This window comes from Eubalaena glacialis, chromosome 15 (genome assembly GCF_028564815.1).
Source record: "Eubalaena glacialis isolate mEubGla1 chromosome 15, mEubGla1.1.hap2.+ XY, whole genome shotgun sequence".
In the NCBI taxonomy this organism is placed as follows: Eukaryota; Metazoa; Chordata; class Mammalia; order Artiodactyla; family Balaenidae; genus Eubalaena; species Eubalaena glacialis.
This window is the reverse complement of record NC_083730.1, coordinates 72,114,557-72,133,865: the sequence shown is the minus strand read 5'-3', so window position 1 is coordinate 72,133,865 and position 19,309 is coordinate 72,114,557. Positions and strand designations below refer to the sequence as shown.

The 19,309-nt window shown below is 42.0% G+C and overlaps 1 protein-coding gene across 5 annotated transcripts in view; it reads right to left on the bottom strand.

The window, feature by feature from the left end:
• Positions 1-19,309, bottom strand: part of NF2 (NF2, moesin-ezrin-radixin like (MERLIN) tumor suppressor) — an 86,161-nt gene that overhangs the window by 20,093 nt on the left and 46,759 nt on the right. For 3 of the 5 annotated variants that reach the window (XM_061170309.1, XM_061170308.1, XM_061170310.1), the window contains exons 7-10: positions 11,098-11,173; positions 8,557-8,691; positions 3,531-3,605; positions 1,740-1,853 (exon numbers count right to left, since the gene is read on the bottom strand). In XM_061170309.1, the coding sequence (XP_061026292.1) occupies positions 1,740-1,853; positions 3,531-3,605; positions 8,557-8,691; positions 11,098-11,173 (400 nt within the window). Of the gene's footprint in view, positions 1-1,739; positions 1,854-3,530; positions 3,606-8,556; positions 8,692-11,070; positions 11,174-19,309 lie in introns of all 5 variants that reach the window. The other 2 variants (XM_061170307.1, XM_061170306.1) reach the window with 1 other exon arrangement.

Below are 19,309 nucleotides of genomic sequence, written 5' to 3'. Positions count from 1 at the left end.
AGGCAGGAGCCAGAAGTGACCACTGCACTATTTTCTTCCTTAAATAATTAAAGCACATTTAATTACTTACTTCTTGCTTCAATCTTCTCCCAAACACAAGATTTTTAAGATTGCTGCTTTTTCTAAATAGTAAGTCAAAAAAATGCATTGGGCCTCAAAGGAATAATGCAAAGACAAGCAATAAAATACAGTAAATTTTTCTCCAGTTTTCCTCTTGCAGGTCAATGAAAAGCTTGGCCGATTTGTTCTCTAATTTCCATCATATTACCATTCCCATTAGGTGGATGACTAGATCCCCATTATCCTCCACTTGAAAAAAGTCTACAATCCCCTTCTGCTCTCAGCATTGCACCCTCCCTGAGACCTCCATCCCAATCATAAGGGACCTCCTGTTTGCAAAGCAGTTTCAGCTCACAAAGACCTTCAGGTACAGTGTGTCCTCTGATCTGAGACACAGAAGAGAGATCCTTAGCTCCACTTGACAGATAAGAAAACCGAGATCTGGAAGGTAGGTCAATCACTAGGGTCACATACTAAGTTTCACATCTGGCTCCAAGGTCAATGTCTGTACTGCTGGGCCATGAAGCCCCTGACCTGAGGTTGCCAGATGCCAGGAATGTGCATCTGCCATCCTACAGGCAATGCAGGTCCAGGGGTGTGTTCAAGCTACTCTCTGCACAGCCTGGAGGCTTACACGCTCCTTGCCGTGATCAGATCTCTCACTTCTAAGCTTTCCTCTGCTGATAAAGAGGTCAGAGAGGGCTCTTCTTGAAGTTGCCACTATGACCCTGTGCTGGCCCAGGAGCATTTCTTTGTCCAGCAAAACCCATTCCACTGTCCCCCACCCCACCCCAAAGCATCCCGAAGAGTACATCTGTGGCCCGCCATCTCAGAGAGCAAAGAGACGGAGCCGAGAGCACAGAGACGGAGCCGAGAGCACAATGGATCAAACTGGGCATTTCATTCTAAATCTCAGGGCCGGGAGCCAGCTTCATCGGAGGACCCAAATTAGAGAGCTGCACACAGACTAATTATTACCCCTCCAAGCCTGCAAGTCCTAAGGGCAGCCGATTGCAGCTGCTGCTACTCTGTCTAGTAGTTCATCCAAAGCCACGATTGATATTCTCAGCAGCGGGGCTCAGATTAGCTGTGCGGATTGCGGTGAGTCAAAAAGGTCTAAGAGTAGAAAACAATGATGCAGATCGTCCAGGCTGCTGATAATGTGCTCCTGGCACCTCTCGCTGTGGGCGATGTGCCGCCTGGGCTGACCTGCAATGGGGAAGTGCGGCCGGAGTCCAATTCCAGCAGTGGGCGCAGAGATGCCGCCCTGCATTCCATCACCATCTAATTAGAAAAGGAGAAGTCTGGGCACAGGAGACAGGCAGGCAGAAAGAATGAAAGCTTAGCTGCATGGACGATGGATGGATGGATGGATGGGTGGATAGGTGGGTGGATACATGTGGGCTTGGCTATCTCTGCCCACAACGTGCATTAATCACACTTCACTCACTTCACTGGAGAAATAACTAGGGATGTGTCTTTGAGATATGCTGTTAGAGTTTATTCCTCATTTCCAGAGCTGACGTCCCACCATCATTTATTCATCAGCCAAAAAGACCCAACAGGAATAAAATAAGAGTAGGCAGATCCGTGCTCAAAGGACTCCTGTGAGCCCATGAACACTCCTTACCTCCGGGCCAAGACCACCACCAGGAGACAGCGGCAGTTCACCTGCTCACCTGCTTTCTGGCCTTCTCCTCCCTGGCCTGAGCTTTCATCTGCTGAACTTCCAAAGAATCGGCCTTCCTCCTCCTCATGAACAGGTCGTGATTCCCGATACACAGCTGGAGAATCTGTGCGATGAAAGCAGGAGAAATGTTATACCCACACGTTGACTCCACTGAGATAGCACAGCAGCTACAGCATCTTGGTCCAAGGGCTCTTGTGGGGAACCTGAGAGAAGGTATGGAGGGAAATACCAACGTCCTCCCTGTGGCCTCCAGGCCTCAGCTCTGGAGACAATCACAGTGAAGAGAGGAAGGGGCGCCATTTAGCTTGTCTTCTGATGCCCCTCACTCTGCGGAGTCAGTGCGTGGCTCTGCATACCAGGGAAGATGACGGCAAAGCATGTTCAACAGGCAGGGCTGGGACGACAGGTCATTCGTGGGAAAAAAGTAAGTTGGATTCCCCCACCTCCACCACATGCAAAACTCGACTCCAGAGGGATTAATGCCTTAAGTGCAAAGATCAAGCCCTGGAAATTCTTAGAAGAGAACATAGAAGAATATCTTGATGGTCACAGGATAAGGAAAGATGTCAAGCAAGCCACAAAAAGCACAAATAGTTAAGGAAAAGATGTATACGTTTATCTACATTAAAATTTGTTAAGGCATAAAAAAAAAAAGGAAAAATAAGACACAAACTGGAAGAAGAGATAACCAATAAAGAAAACAAACAACCCAAAAGAAAAACAGCCAAAAGACAAGAAAAAAGTTTGACAAAAGAGACAATGAGACTGGCCAATAAATATACAAAAAGATATTCAACCTCATTAGTAAATATAAAGATGCAAATTAATATGACACTGAGATACCATTTTAAATGCACAAGATTGGCAAAAATTTTTAAAGGCTAATAACACAATTGCTGAGGATATAGGATATAAGGCAAAAGGAAGTCTCACCCAGGGTTGTTGGATCTGTACATTAATTCACCTTCTTTGGAAAACAACGTGACATAACCTTGAATTTGGACATATACCACATGCAGGGCTATGTGAAGACACTCTCTAGACTCCAGGGAAGCGATTGCCCACGCGCACCAGTGGGCAGATACAAGACGCAGAAAGCACTTAATTGTCCATTAACAGGAGAATGGAGAACAAAAAATATATATATATATATATTTTTTTTTTTAACAGAATATATAATGGAATACTATACAGCAGTGAAATGAAAGGACCATATCTTTGAGCATCAACATAGATAAATCTCAAAAAATAATGTGTAAAAAAGGCATGTGACAGAAGAACACAGTTGATAGCACATATATAAATTTCAAAAACATACATAACTTGCCGTTTACGAACTAAAGTTCTGATGAAAAGCAGGGGGATATTAAGCACACAGCTGAGAATGGTGGTCACCCTCGGGGAGAGGGGGGACAGCAAGGTGCTAATGCGGGGGCGGTTCCACAGTGTTGGGAGTGTGCTATTTCTTAAAGCTTGGTGGTGGGTAAGTAGCTGTTTATTTCTGTTGTTCTTTATAGCCCATGTATACATTATACATATCCTTTCATATGTATGAAGTACTTCAATAAAAATAACTTTTAGAAATTCCTCATCACAAAATGTAGGTTTGACTCTTTAGGTTAAGCTAAAGAGAAATCTTTCAAGGCTGATCAGAGAAGCACGTACCAAGTGAGTGATCATTCTACACCTCACAACATGTCACTCTGATACTGGTTCAAAAAGGGCTTTCAATTTCACAGAAAAGCTACAGTGTGTAACAAAAACCAGGATCTCAACTTACCAGCTTATTAACACGAAGCTTTGAGGAGTTAAATTTGAAGACATCAATTTTCTTATCCAATGGCTTAATAGTAAACTGAAAGGAAAAAGCAGAAAACAGTTTCAGTCTGATAGCCTAGAACATTGTCACCAACTGGGAAATTCCACAAAAGCAGCAAACCCCCAGGCAAAGATCCAGCACGAGGCCATGCCTTGTCCTGGCTTCATGGTGCCCAGGAAGTTCAGGATCCTGGAAGCTGGGTTCTCGGCACCATCTTAGGCTTGGAAATCTGAAATACAAACCCTTGACAGGCCCAACCTTGAGGCCAACACTGGGAGGGCCACCGCAGAGGCAGCCCTGCCTACAGGAGGCTCACCACCTGGCTGGAACTAGACCAACAAGAGTCAACTACTCAAGAGATTACATCACGTGTTAGTGCCTCATTGGGTGGCACAAATCACAAATCCTCAGGGTAGGATGGACATAAGCTGGTCTTAGACAAAGAATATGACAGAGAAGCTAAAAGGTAGGATGGAGGGGCATTCTGGACAGGGCAAGCAATAGAGATAAGGCAGAGATGGGGAAATGAGCAGTGTTAGCGTTTGTGTGTGTGTGTGTGTGTGTGTGTGTGTGTGTGTCTGTGTGTGGCATTATTAACTCTTTGATGACTAAGATAAAACCATGGGTTTAGACTGGGAGGAAGGCAGGAGTGGGGGCTGGTGAGGTAGGCTGGGGATGGGCAGTCAGAAGGGCTTAGATTTGACGTGACAGCATACAGGGCGTCACCCCAGATTTCCAAACATGGGGATGGTTTGATGAAAGCTGTTAATAGAAAGAATACGGTTAAAGAGTGACAAAGAATGGACTGTAGTAGAAAAGGAAAATACTACAAAAATCAAAGGGGAGAGAAAGAGGAATGCTACGGATGGGTGGGTGGGTGGGTGGGTAGCTCAGTAGGAGAACCCAGGGCCAGACTACCAGGCAGGGTCAAATATAAAGAAAAAACGGCAACTGTTGTTCTCATTCATTCCTGATGAGACTGGACAGATTTTAGATTTCAAAGATGCACTTTATTTTTTTTATTTTATTTTTTTATTTTTAACATCTTTATTGGAGTATAATTGCTTTACAATGGTGTGTTAGTTTCTGCTTTATAACAAAGTGAATCAGCTATACATATACATATATCCCCATATCTCCTCCCTCTTGCGTCTCCCTCCCACCTTCCCTATCCCACCCCTCTAGGTGGTCACAAAGCACCGAGCTGATCTCCCTGTGCTATGCAGCTGCTTCCCACTAGCTATCTATTTTACATTTGGTAGTGTATATATGTCCATGCCACTCTCTCACTTCGTCCCAGCTTACCCTTCCCCCTCCCCGTGTCCTCAAGTCCATTCTTTACGTCTGCGTCTTTATTCCTGTCCTGCCCCTAGGCTCTTCAGAACCTTTTTTTTTTTTCTTTTTTAGATTCCATATATATGTGTTAGCATATGGTATTTGTTTTTCTCTTTCTGACTTACTTCACTCTGTATGACAGACTCTAGGTCCATCTACCACACTACAAATAACTCAATTTCGTTTCTTTTTATGGCTGAGTAATATTCCATTGTATATATGTGCCACATCTTCTTTATCCATTCATCTGTCGATGGACACTTCGGTTGCTTCCACGTCCTGGCTATTGTAAATAGAGCTGCAATGAACATTGTGGCACATGACTCTTTGAATTATGGTTTTCTCAGTGTATATGCCCAGTAGTGGGATTGCTGGGTCGTATGGTAGTTCTATTTTTAGTTTTTTAAGGAACCTCCATACTGTTCTCCATAGTGGCTGTATCAATTTACATTCCCACCAACAGTGCAAGAGGGTTCCCTTTCCTCCACACCCTCTCCAGCATTTATTGTTTGTAGATTTTTTGATGATGGCCATTCTAACTGGTGTGAGGTGATACCTCATTGTAGTTTTGATTTGCATTTCTCTAATGATTAGTGATGTTGAGCATCCTTTCATGTGTTTGTTGGCAATGTGTATATCTTCTTTGGAGAAATGTCTATTTAGGTCTTCTGCCCATTTTTGGATTGGGTTGTTTGTTTTTTTGATACTGAGCTGCTTGTAAATTTTGGAGATTAATCCTTTGTCAGTTGCTTCATTTGCAAATATTTTCTCCCATTCTGAGGGTTGTCTTTTCGTCTTATGTTTTCTTTTGCTTGGCAAAAGCTTTTAAGTTTCATTAGGCCCCATTTGTTTATTTTTGTTTTTATTTCCATTTCTCTAGGAGGTGGGTCAAAAAGGATCTTGCTGCGATTTATGTCATAGACAAAGATGCACTTTAAACATGAATATCCACTCCCAAGAAAGACTTGCTAAGCAGATGAAATCGTTTAAGAAGATCTATTCTTGGGTATTTCTTTCACATGCTATATTGTCCAACAAGGGCTTAGCACACAGAGGACAGAAAAATGGTCCTTTGTTTCGCTTTTGGTCAAGTGAACTTAGAAGCAGTATTGCTCTTGTGTAGGCTGCTATTTATGAATTTTGTGAGCTTATTTTTGGCCTTGCTATCAAAGCCCAGAGCTGTCAGTGGGAAACCTCAAGGAGTGGGGAAACCACAGGCTCTGTGCCATGCCAGGGCATGCACACAGAATCAATGGCTCACTTAAAATAAACCAGCACTTCTGTTGTGACAGCACGGTCGTTGTATATAACGACCAAGACTACTTCTCATCATGTCAAGTCAGCTTGGGGCCCTTGCACTGTGCGAGTTACTGACGTGACGGAACTCGGGGGCGCCTTGCCCCGGGAGAGGGAATATTAGTTTACTGTGTCGAGCCATCGCAGTAGGGGAGACTTCACTCCTTGGCTTCCATGAAGGATGAGTGTTTTGGGAGCCTTTAGCATGCGAAGTTGTGGATGTGCAGTAAATAGACTTTATGAAATTAGAGATGAAAAACTACCAGCACACCTACTGCTTTAAGTCACGTAGAACTTTCAGTTTAAGTGCTTTAAAAGAGAAATACCTAAATGCTCATCTCCTGGGCTACTTACAAAAATCTGAGAAGCCAAAACGTTTTGAATTAAGAAGCTCAATCTGTCTCATCAAGCATGGCCGAGTAGATCTCAACCACATACTGGCAACCAGGGGCCTGGTGCTCCTTTCCTCGAGTTGCTACACGAGGAAAGAGAAAGCAGGAAACCTGCACGGGGTGGGGGCTCTGCAGGCAGCCACGTGGGCCATCTCTGTTACTCACTCCATGCCCGGGCCTGCCTTCCTCAGCCCGGTGCAGTGAGTCTCAGGGCCCGTCCTCTGTGCTTCCCTGGAAACTCAGGGGATGTGGCTTCTGCTATTCCTCTCACCAGACACAGGTCACCTGATCCCTCTGCATCTCCGCTTCCTGAGGTGACACAGAGCAACCAGAACACAGCCCCTACTCTCACAGCAGTGTTCTTGTGAAGACTGAATCAGAGCCAGGGCAAAGCTGCTGGCAGGCTGAAAAGTACCATATCATCACCACCTCTGTCACCAGCCGCTCACACTGAGGTTATGTATCACGGCAGTTGAGTCACTACTTGACTATAACTTCCCTGAGGGCTGAGACTGCATTCTCTACATCTTTGTTTCTCCCACAAAACCTAACGCAAAGGAGATGCTCAAAAACCCCCTTAAAATTAACAATGAATGTGGTTACCAAGGGGGAAAGGGTGGGGGAGGGGATAAATTGGGAGACTGGGACTGACATATACACACTACTATATATAAAATAGATAACTAATAAGAACCTACTGTATAGCACAGGGAACTCTACTCAATACTCTGTAATGACCTATATGGGAAAAGAATCTAAAAAAGAGTGGATATATGTATATGTTTAACTGATTCACTTTGCTGTACAGCAGAAACTAACACAACATTGTAAAGCAACTATACTCCAATAAAAATTAATTTAAAAAATTAACAAAGAATGAATGAATGAATATAGGATTACAGCATTAGGGAAAAGTCACAATCCTATATAGTAATATTTGAATTCTAAGTTAGAGTGCTCATTTGAGTTATTCAAACTTAATTTTTCTTTAATTCTTGTAAGCAAGTTGGCCTGATATCCTTCTTTATATCACTGCTGATATGTATATATTATATATACTATATATATATATAAAATACATATACATTCACATACATGTTATGGAGAGGTGTGTGTGTGTGTGTATGTATATATATATATATATATATATATATATATATATATATATATATATACATACACACACACATATCTCTGCATCCCATGAATCAAGCACTGGACACAGAGAGAGGGTTTAATATACACCACACTTAAAATACAAAGAGAGGGGCTTCCCTGGTGGCGCAGTGGTTAAGAATCCGCCTGCCAATGCAGGCAACACGGGTTTGATCCCTGGTCCGGGAAGATCCCACATGCCGCAGAGCAACTAAGCCCGTGTGCCACAGCTACTGAGCCTGCGCTCTGGAGTCCGCAAGCCACAACTACTGAGCCCACGTGCCACAACTACTGAAGCCCGTGCGCCTAGAGCCTGTGCTCCACAACAGGAGAAGCCACCGCAATGAGAAGCCTGCGCACCGCAACGAACAGTAGCCCCCTCTCGCTGCAACTAGAGAAAGCCCGCGCACAGCAACTAAGACCCACACGGCCAAAAATAAAAATAAATAAAATACATAAATTTATTTAAAAAAAAAAAACAAAGAGAATTCTCACCAGAAATAGAAAGCCAAGTAATAAGAAAGGGTTACTTTCTGGTTTGTTTACTGTTCTCCGGGGTTTAGTCCTGACAGTTGAGCTTCCCAGCCTCTCATTAGTCAGCAGAGGGGTTTAGTGATGCTGTTTGAAAATAGGATGCCAGTACTGTTCTGTAAATACTACAAAAATCAACAAGCAAAAACCCAAAGCCTGGGAATTAAAGGATCTTGCTGCTAACAAGGAGCAGTCTGGCTGGGGCCACTCCAGAAGGAGGAGAGATGGGGAAAAACCTGCTGGGCCGCCAGGGCATCTACAGTGCAGACGGGTCCTACCTCCTTGTCGCTGTACGAGATGTTTCGGATTTCGTTCCAAGGGAAGGAGATCTTGGGGGTCAGTCTGTTCTCAGGGTCATAAATGTGAAGCCCCAAAGCATCCACTCCGAGCAGCAGCTCTGTGCCCTTTTTATTCTGTAGATTTGACAAAGAACAGCCACCGTCAGCTCCAGCTGAGGCTCAAGATTTTATTCAACTTCCCAAAGAACCTGGCATAGACTGTTACATGTGACAAGTTTCAACAGGTCCCAACAGAAGTCACTGATGTCTTAGAACCCAGGGGGCCTCCAGCTTCCTGAACTGGGGCAGGTGGAGGCAAAATGATACCATTCTTGTGAGTCATGTGTCCCACGGGAGGATCACTGGGGGCTCCTGTCACTGGCTCCATGGCTAAAGTAGAGGTAATCGAAACATTGTTACCGCTAATTAAATAACTGGCTTTTCATAGATGTAGAATAAAAACTTGTAGGATTAAACACCTCTTATGTTAAAAGAAAAGGTTATTGTACTACCAGAAAGAAAACTCTAAGTGCTGGGATCAGATGGCCTTATTTTACATTAAAATGTAGTTTCAATGTGATAAAGCAAGTATAAAGTGTTAACTGTAGAATCCAGGCTGTGGGTATACATAGGTATGCACTGTAAAAGTCTTCCAACTTTCCTGCACGTTGGAAATTTTTTACTACAAAATATCGGAAAAATATATCAAAATGAATTATATATAAATTGTACCCTAATAAAGCAGTGTAAAAATTTAATTGATAGACTGTACGCAGGCTGTACCTCTGACGGCAGTCCGGCCAGCAGCCAGGGCACCCATAGGGCAAGCGCCCTGGGCCCCCATGTCACTGACCAGTGTGCACCTGGAGGCCACCTCTTCGGGCTGCAGGCCCATCCCCCTGTGCTGCAGTCTGGTCCTCGTACGGCAGTGGGGGGAATCTCCCCACACCTGACCCCTTGCTGACAACAAGGAACGGACCCAAGACTCCAGGGCAGGAAAAAAGGTCTGCAAACTGAGAAGGTGCGGGGACTGTGATGAGAAGTACAAGGCTAACAGCAGGCATCAGGAGGAGGAGTGAGCACTCTGAGATAAATCTTCTACTCCAGCTGACACCTGAAGTCACATGTGATCACCAAACCATGAGGGAGAGTCGTCTGCTCGTCTGCAGAGCTCTTAAAACCACTGTGTTAACACAAGTGAGGCTTTGTGCTTTAAAAATCTATAGTACGTTTTAGAAAACAAGACGTTTCATTATGTTTCTAGCTTAAGTTTTTTAAAAAAATGGATTGCACCCTCTGCCTCCTATCATGAGGCTCCAACTGTTCTAGAGAATAAACAGAGAAGTGGGGACTCAAGCAGCCCCTTTTAAATTGTTTTAAGCACACGTCTTCCTTAGGTGATGGTGAAATTTCAGGAACTTTAACACAAAGACACTAAAATATCCATTAGCCTCATCTATCGCGCAATACAAGACACACACGCACAAAATAGTATAATTTAGTCTGACTGCTGTAGAAATATTCCCTTATAAGAAGCTGTTTTTGAAGGGTTATAAAACACTAGTTTTCTAGAATGTAGGTGGTGGGGCAAGAGGATTCATATGGACAAAACCACAGAAATGTGTCAAATGAGTCTGACCTTAAAGAAACCAAACAATTAGCAAATACAAATTAATAAAACTTTAGAAAACAACCTTTGGCGTTATTAGGGAAAATCTTTTAGGCATTTGTATACTATACAAAAATGACATAATTTGTCAGTGTGCCTTATTTTATGCAAATGATCCATTAAAAATATGTATTTAGAAAACAAAGTAGAAAGCTATCCCTAGGTTATTTTAAATGTGTTTCAATTTACCTAAATTTAATACAAAATTTATCGAAACCCTGAAAAGGAAAGCAAGCCTTAACTATAATGATGGCTGTTTTACTGTCTACTCATCTACAGTTTGGAACCGGCAATGAAATACTTCAGCAAATCGCATGAACTCCTTTGGGAGGAGCTGCGTCCAGCAGCAGAGCCTCAGGAGAAAGATGCTTGAAAGGCCGGACAGGGGCTGAAAACAAACGCTTCTCCGGTGCAGGAGCAGCGGGTTCCCAGAGGACAGCGGACTATTAATGGTCTGCATAGAAAATCAATTAGCCTGCCAGGGAGAGTCCCCACCCAAACAAATCAGTAATCTGTAAAAGCAGCTTTACTCTCCTTGTGTCCTGGGGGAGGAAAATATTTACAGGTGTTCCCTGTGGACCCGGATCTCACAGAGCCAGAGATAATCAAATGTTACACCAGAGCATTCAGACAGGTTTCTGCCCAGGCAGGACCAGGCCCTCCCGGGCTCCACTGATACTTAATTACCTAGGATCTAACTTAAGTCCCAATATAGAAAATGAGGCTCTTAGACCCTCCCCTTCCTCTTCCCCTGTTCCCCACTGAACTGTCGAAGTGTCGACTGCCCTGGGATGGGGAGGGACCCATTTTAACAGTCTGCCCTCATTCAGGCTCCACCCACACACCGGAAACTCGCAGAGGCTTCCACACACCCGGATTGTAAAGTAGTTCACACCGTACATCTCCAGGTCCTGAGCTATCTTCAGATATTCCATTTCAGCTTCGTCCCTGCGAGGAGAATGAGAGACACCGTCACTGGCGCGGAAATGAGAAATCTGGAGGGCGGCGCACATCGAGCTGAGCTTCGAACCTGCGGGAAGACGCGAGCCAGGCAGCTACCCGCCAAGCTCTGCCCGGTCCCAAGTCTGTTAACCACACCACACAGAGGTGAAGCAGAATTTCCCATCCCCGTGAAAACAAGAGAATAGATTCATTACAGTGTCTCTTGGCTTCAATTTCACGCTTTACCCTTGGTAAATAGTGACACCCGGCTTGAGTAATTCAAGACAAGCACGTGGTACATCTGCTCCCTCAAATGGATTTGGATGTTTGAATTTTACGTAAGCTGTTGCTTTATCTAATTGCGTACTTTCTTCACCTAGAAGGTTTTGGTAATGATGTATCTCTCTCTGCAAGCTACCTGAGAGCTGCCTTTCTGATTTTATTCCTTTGGGTGTTATTGGAGGTTAAGGCACCTTTCTGATTTTAATCCTTTGGATGTTGCGGGAGGTTAGGGCAAGAGCTATCCAGGCTGTCAAACCCAAGCCTGGTCACCCACTTCTAAGTTGTGAGTCAGACTTAAAGGAAGCTCTTGAAGTAGCAATGACTTGCAGAAAACTCCCAGATAGGTACAGTGTTGAAATATCTTAACTCAAGTCTCCCTATGACCTTGCCTTCTTCCTTCTCTCCCATCTCAAAATGGTCTCAAATGAATTTTAAAAATTCAACCTGAGAGGAGGAGCAGTGGCAAGCAGGTGGAGCAACTCGATATCACACACGTTGTTGATGTAAATTGATACAATTGCTTTGGAAAATTGTTTGATGTTATTTGTAACAGCAAAAACCAGGGGACAACGGGACAACCTAAATGTCCATCAATAGTGGAATGGATAAATAATGTGTGGTCTATGAATACAGCGGAATTCTACACAGCAATGAAAACGGAAAAAACCACCGTTACAAGCCACAAACCCAAATCTCACAATATCATGCTGCATAAAAGAAGTGAGGCACAAATAACAGAAACTGTCTGATTGTACTTATACAATGTTTAAAACAGGCAACACTAATCCATGGAGTTGGATTTAGAAGAGTGGTTACCTCTGGGGAGGAGTGATCGGGGGCACGTGCTTTCTTGTCACCTGGTATTACCTGGTGTTTTCACTTTGCAAGAATCCATCAAGTGGTATATTTACGACTTGTCCACTTTTCGGTATACTTTTTTAAGAGTTAAAAACAACATGTGATAGGAAGTTGATTTGAAGAAGAGAAAACAAATATTAAAGGCTAATGAAAAGATGATCAATTCCTAAAGTGATCGGGGAAATGCTAATTAATACTTAAGATACAAAATTTCATCTTTTAGATCACAAAAATTAGATTGGTTAAAAACCAGTGTTGGGGAGAGAATGGGGGCGGGGAACACTTTCACACACTGCCGATGGGCTTGTAAATAGGTACAACCTTGTCGGAGGGCAATTTGGAGGCACCTGTCAAGACGCAAAATGCTCACATCCTTTGCCTCAGCAACTCCTCTAAAGGATCTATCCTCAGAACTACTCATACAATTACATAATGATATCAGATTGTACACTGCAGAACATTCTGTAAAAGTGAAAGACCTATAGCTACTCCAAATACCATCAATAGAGGAATGGACGCAAAAGCTATGGGATATGCATATAATAGAACTTTTCTTTTTGAATTTTATTTTATTTTTTTATACAGCAGGTTCTTATTAGTTATTTTATACATATTAGTGAATGTATGTCAATCCCAAACTCCCAATTCATCCCACCACCACGCCCCCGCCACTTTCCCCCCTTGGTGTCCATACATTTGTTCTCTACATCTGTGTCTCTATTTCTGCCCTGCAAACTGGTTCATCTGTACCATTTTTCTAGGTTCCACATATATGCGTTAATATACGATATTTGTTTTTCTCTTTCTGACTTACTTCCCTCTGTATGACAATCTCTAGATCCATCCAGGTCTCTACAAATGACCCCATTTCGTTCCTTTTTATGGCTAATATTCCATTGTATATATGTACCACATCTTCTTTATCCATTCATCTGTCGATGGGCATTTAGGTTGCTTCCATGACCTGGCTATAGTAAATAGTGCTGCAATGAACATTGGGGTGAATGTGTCTTTTTTTTTTTTTTAATTTTTATTTATTTATTTACTTATTTTATTTTTTGGCTGCGTTGGGTCCTCCTTGCTGCGTGCGGGCTTTCTCTAGTTGCGGTGAGCGGGGGCTACTCTTCATTGCAGTGCACAGGCATCTCATTAGGGTGGCTTCTCTTGTTGCGGAGCATGGGCTCCAGGCGCACGGGCTTCAGTAGTTGTGGCACGCGGGCTCAGTAGTTGTGGCTTGTGGGCTCTAGAGCTTGGACTCAGCAGTTGTGGCGCACAGGCTTAGTTGCTCCGCGGCATGTGGGACCTTCTTGGACCAGGAATTGAACCCGTGTCCCCTGCATTGGCAGGCAGATTAACCACTGAGCCAACAGGGAAGTCCCTGCATGTGTCTTTTTGAATTATGGTTTTCTCTGGGTATATGCCCAGTAGTGGGATTGCTGGGTCATATGATAATTCTATTTTTAGTTTTTTAAGGAACCTCCATACTGTTCTCCATAGCGGCTGTATCAATTTACATTCCCACCAACAGTGCAAGAGGGTTCCCTTTCCTCCACACCCTCTCCAGCATTTGTTGTTTATAGATTTTTCTGATGATGCCCATTCTAACTGGTGTGAGGTGATACCTCATTGTAGTTTTGATTTGCATTTCTCTAATAATTAGTGATGTTGAGCAGCTTTTCATGTGCTTCTTAACCATCTATATCTCTTCTTTGGAGAAATGTCTATTTAGGCCTTCTGCCCATTTTTGATTGGGTTGTTTGTTTTTTTAATATTGAGCTGAATGAGCTGTTTATATATCTTGGAGATTAATCCTTTGTCCGTTGATTCGTTTGCAAATATTTTCTCCATTCTGAGGGTTGTCTTTTTGTCTTGTTTATAGTTTCCTTTGCTTGGCAAAAGCTTTTAACTTTCATTAGGTCCCATTTGTTTATTTTTGTTTTTATTTCCATTACTCTAGGAGGTGGATCAAAAATATCTTGCTGTGATTTATGTCAAAGAGTGTTCTTCCTATGTTTTCCTCTAAGAGTTTTACAGTGTCCGGTCTTAACATTTAGGTCTCTAATCCATTTTGAGTTTATTTTTGTATATGGTGTTAGGGAGTGTTCTAATTTCATTCTTTTACATGTAGCTGTCCAGTTTTCTCTCAGCACCACTTATTGAGGAGACTGTCTTTTCCCCATTGTATATCCTTGCCTCCTTTGTCATAGATTAGTTGACCATAGGTGCGTGGGTTTATCTCTGGGCTTTCTATCCTGTTCCATTGATCTATATTTCTGTTTTTGTGCCAGTACCATATTGTCTTGATTACTGTACCTTTGTAGTACAGTCTGAAGTCAGGGAGTCTGATTCTTCCAGCTCCGTTTTTTCCCCTCAAGACTGCTTTGGCTATTTGGGGTCTTTTGTGTCTCCATACAAATTTTAAGATTTTTTGTTCTAGTTCTCTAAAAAATGCCACTGGTAATTTGATAGGGATTGCATTGAATCTGTAGATTGCTTTGGGTAGTATAGACATTTTCACAATATTGATTCTTCCAATCCAAGAACATTGTACATCTCTCCATCTGTCTGTGTCATCTTTGATTTCTTTCATCAGTGTCTTATAGTTTTCTGAGTACAGGTCTTTACCTCCTTAGGTAGGTTTATTCCTAGGTATTTTATTCTTTTTGTTGCAGTGGTGAATGGGATTCTTTCTTTAATTTCTCTTTCTGATCTTTCGTTGTTAGTGTATAGGAATGCAAGAGATATCTGTGCATTAATTTTGTATCCTGCAAATTTACCAGATTCATTGATTAGCTCTAGTAGTTTTCTGGTGGCATCTTTAGGATTCTCTATGTATAGTGTCATGTCATCTGCAAACAGTGACAGTTTTACTTCTTCTTTTCTAGTTTGTATTCCTTTTATTTCTTTTTCTTCTCTGATTGTCGTGGCTAGGACTTCCAAAACTATGCTGAATAACAGTGGCAAGAGTGGATATCCTTGCCTTGTTCCTGATCTTAGAGAAAATGCTTTCAGTTTTTCACTATTGAGAATGATGTTTGCTGTGGGTTTGTCGTATATGGCCTTTATTATGTTGAAGTAGGTTCCCTCTATGCCCACTTTCTGGAGAGTTTTTATCATAAATGGGTGTTGAATTTTGTCAAAAGCTTTTCCTGCATCTATTGAGATGATCATATGGTTTTTCTTCTTCAATTTGTTAATATGGTGTATCACATTGATTGATTTGTGTATATTGAAAAATCCTTGCATCCCTGGGATAAATCCCACTTGATCATGGTGTATGATCCTTTTAATGTGTTGTTGGATTCTGTTTGCTAGTATTTTGTTGAGGATTTTTGCATCTATATTCATCAGTGATATTGGTCTGTAATTTTCTTTTTTTGTAATATCTTTGTCTGGTTTTGGTATCAGGGTGATGGTGGCCTCATAGAATGAGTTTGGGAGTGTTCCTTCCTCTGCAATTTTTTGGAAGAGTTTGAGAAGGATGGGTGTTAGCTCTTCTCTAAATGTTTGATAGAATTCACCTGTGAAGCCATCTGGTCCTGGACTTTTGTTTGTTGGAAGATTTTTAATCGCAGTTCCAATTTCATTACTTGTGATTGGTCTGTTCATATTTTCTATTTCTTCCCGCTTCAGTCTTGGAAGCTTATACCTTTTTAAGAATTTGTCCATTTCTTCCAGGTTGTCCATTTTATTGGCATAGAGTTGCTTGTAGTAGTCTCTTAGGATGCTTTGTATATCTGCGGTGTCTGTTTTAACTTCTCCTTTTTCATTTCTAATTTTATTGATTTGAGTCCTCTTCCTGTTTTTCTTGATGAGTCTGGTTAAAGGTTTACCAATTTTGTTTATCTTCTCAAAGAACCAGCTTTAAGTTTTATTGATCTTTGCTATTGTTTTCTTTGTTTCTATTTCATTTATTTCTGCTCTGTTCTTTATGATTTCTTTCCTTCTACTAACTTTGGGTTTTGTTTGTTCTTCTTTCTCTAATTGCTTTAGGTGTAAGGTTAGATTGTTTATTTGAGATGTTTCTTGTTTCTTGAGGTAGGCTTGTATTGCTATAAACTTCCCCCTTAGAACTGCTTTTGCTGCGTCCCATAGGTTTTGGATCATCGTGTTTTCATTGTAATTTGTCTCTAGGTATTTTTTGATTTCTTCTTTGATTTCTTAAGTGATCTCTTGGTTATTTAGTAACGTATTGTTTAGCCTCCATGTGTTTGTGTTTTTTCCCCTGTAATTGATTTCTAATCTCATAGCGTTGTGGTCAGAAAAGATGCTTGATATGATTTCAATTTTCTTAAATTTACCAAGGCTTGATTTGTGACCCAAGATGTGATCTATCCTGGAGAATGTTCCAAGCACACTTGAGAAGAAAGTGTAATCTGCTGTTTTTGGATGGAATGTCCTATAAATATCAATTAAATCTATCTGGTCTATTGTGTCATTTAAAGCTTGTGTTTCCTTATTACTTTTCTGTCTGGATGATCTGTCCATTGGTGTAAGTGAGGTGTTAAAGTCCCCCACTATTATTGTGTTACTGTCGATTTCCTCTTTTATAGCTGTTAGTAGTTGCCTTATGTATCGAGGTGCTCCTATGTTGGGTGCATATATATTTGTAATTGTTATATCTTCTTCTTGGATTGATCCCTTGATCATTATGTAGTGTCCTTCCTTGTCTCTTGTAACATTCTTTATTTTAAAGTCTATTTTATCTGATATGAGTATTGCTACTCCAGCTTTCTATTGATTTCCATTTGCATGGAATATCTTTTTCCATCCCCTCCCTTTCAGTCTGTATGTGTCCCTAGGTCTGAAGTGGGTCTCTTGTAGACAGTATATATATGGGTCTTGTTTTGGTATCCATTCAGCGAGCCTGTGTCTTTTGGTTGGAGCATTTAATCCATTCACATTTAAGGTAATTATCGATATGTATGTTCCTAGTACCATTTTCTTAATTGTTATGGGTTTGTTTTTGTAGGTCCTTTTCTTCTCTTGTGTTTCCCACTTAGAGAATTTCCTTTAGCATTTGTTGTAGAGCTGGTTTGGTGGTGCTGAATTCTCTTAGCTTTTGCTTGTCTGTAAAGCTTTTGATTTCTCCGTCAAATCTGAACGAGATCCTTGCCGGGTAGAGTAATCTTGGTTGTAGGTTCTTCCCTTTTATCATTTTAAATATATTGTGCCACTCCCTTCTGGCTTGTAGAGTTTCTGCTGAGAAATCAGCTGTTAGCCTTATGCGAGTTCCCTTGTATGTTATTTGTCGTTTTTCCCTTGTTGCTTTCAATAATTTTTCTTTGTCTTTAATTTTTGTCAATTTGATTACTATGTGTCTTGGCATGTTTCTCCTTGGGTTTATCCTGTATGGGACTCTCTGCGCTTCCTCGACTTTGGTGGCTATTTCCTTTCCCATGTTAGGGAAGTTTTTGACTATAATCTCTTCAAATATTTTCTCGGGTCCTTTCACTCTCTCTTCTCCTTCTGGGACCCCTATAATGCGAATGTTGTTGCGTTTAATGTTGTCCCAGAGGTCTCTTAGGCTGTCTTCATTTCTTTCTTTTTTTAAAAATTATTTATTTATTTATTTTATTTATTTACTTTTGGCTGCATTGGATCTTTGTTGCTGCACATGGGCTTTCTCTAGTTGCAGTGAGCGGGGGCTACTCTTCGTTGCGGTGCGCGGGCTTCTCATTGCTGTGGCTTCTCTTGTTGTAGAGCGCAGCCTTCAGTAGTTGTGGCTCGTGGGCTCTAGAGCGCAGGCTCAGTAGTTGTGGTGCATGGGCTTAGTTGCTCTGCGGCATGTGGGATCTTCGCAGACCAGGGCTCGAACCCGTGTCCCCTGCATTGGCAGGTGGATTCTTAACCACTGCGCCACCAGGGAAGCCTTGTCTTTATTTCTTTTCATTCTTTTTTCTTTATTCTGTTCCACGGCAGTGAATTCCACCATTCTGTCTACCAGGTCACTTATCCATTCTTCTGCCTCCGTTATTCTGCTATTGATTCCTTCTAGTGTATTTTTTTTTTTTTTTTTTTAGAATAATCAGCTACTTTTTTTTTTTTTTTTTTTTTAATTATTTTTGCTGTGTTGGGTCTTCGTTTCTGTGCGAGGGCTTTCTCTAGTTGCGGCAAGTGGGGGCCACTCTTCATCGCGGTGCGCGGGCCTCTCACTATCGCGGCCTTTTTCTTGTTGCGGAGCACAGGCTCCAGATGCGCAGGCTCAGTAGTTGTGGCTCACGGGCCTAGTTGCTCCGCGGCATGTGGGATCTTCCCAGACCAGGGCTCGAACCCACGTCCCCTGCATTGGCAGGCAGATTCTCAACCACTGCGCCACCAGGAAAGCCCCCCTTCTAGTGTATTTTTCATTTCAGTTATTGTATTCATCTCTCTTTGTTCTTTAACTCATCTAGATGTTTGTTCTTTAATTCTTCTAGGTCTTTGTTAAACATTTCTTGCATCTTCTTGATCTTTGCCTCCATTCTTTTTCCGAGGTCCTGGATCATCTTCACTATCATTATTCTGAATTCTTTTTCTGGAAAGTTGCCTATCTCCACTTCATTTAGTTGTTTTTCGGGGGTTTTATGTTGTTCCTTCATCTGGTACATAGTCCTCTGCCTTATCATTTTGTCTATCTTTCTGTGAATGTGGTTTTCCTTCCACAGGCTGCAGAATTGTAGTTCTTCTTGCTTCTGCTGTCTGCCCTCTGGTGGATGAGGCTATCTAAGAGGTTTGTGCAAGTTTCCTGATGGGAGGGACTCAACAGAATTCTTAAAATGAACATAAATTAGCACTGAATGCAGTAGGTCTGTACATCCTGACAGGCAGTAAGTACCCACGCCCCCATGCACCAGAAAAGGACACACACAATACTGAAGACCAGCACTGCTGCCAGCTCTCCCTTTTTTTCCTATATACTTCGGTACTGCATTTTGTTCAACAAACACATCCCAGTTTTGTAGTTCCTTAAAAAAGAAAAAAGGCCCGTAAGGTAATATAAATCAGTGATGAAGCAGCCTC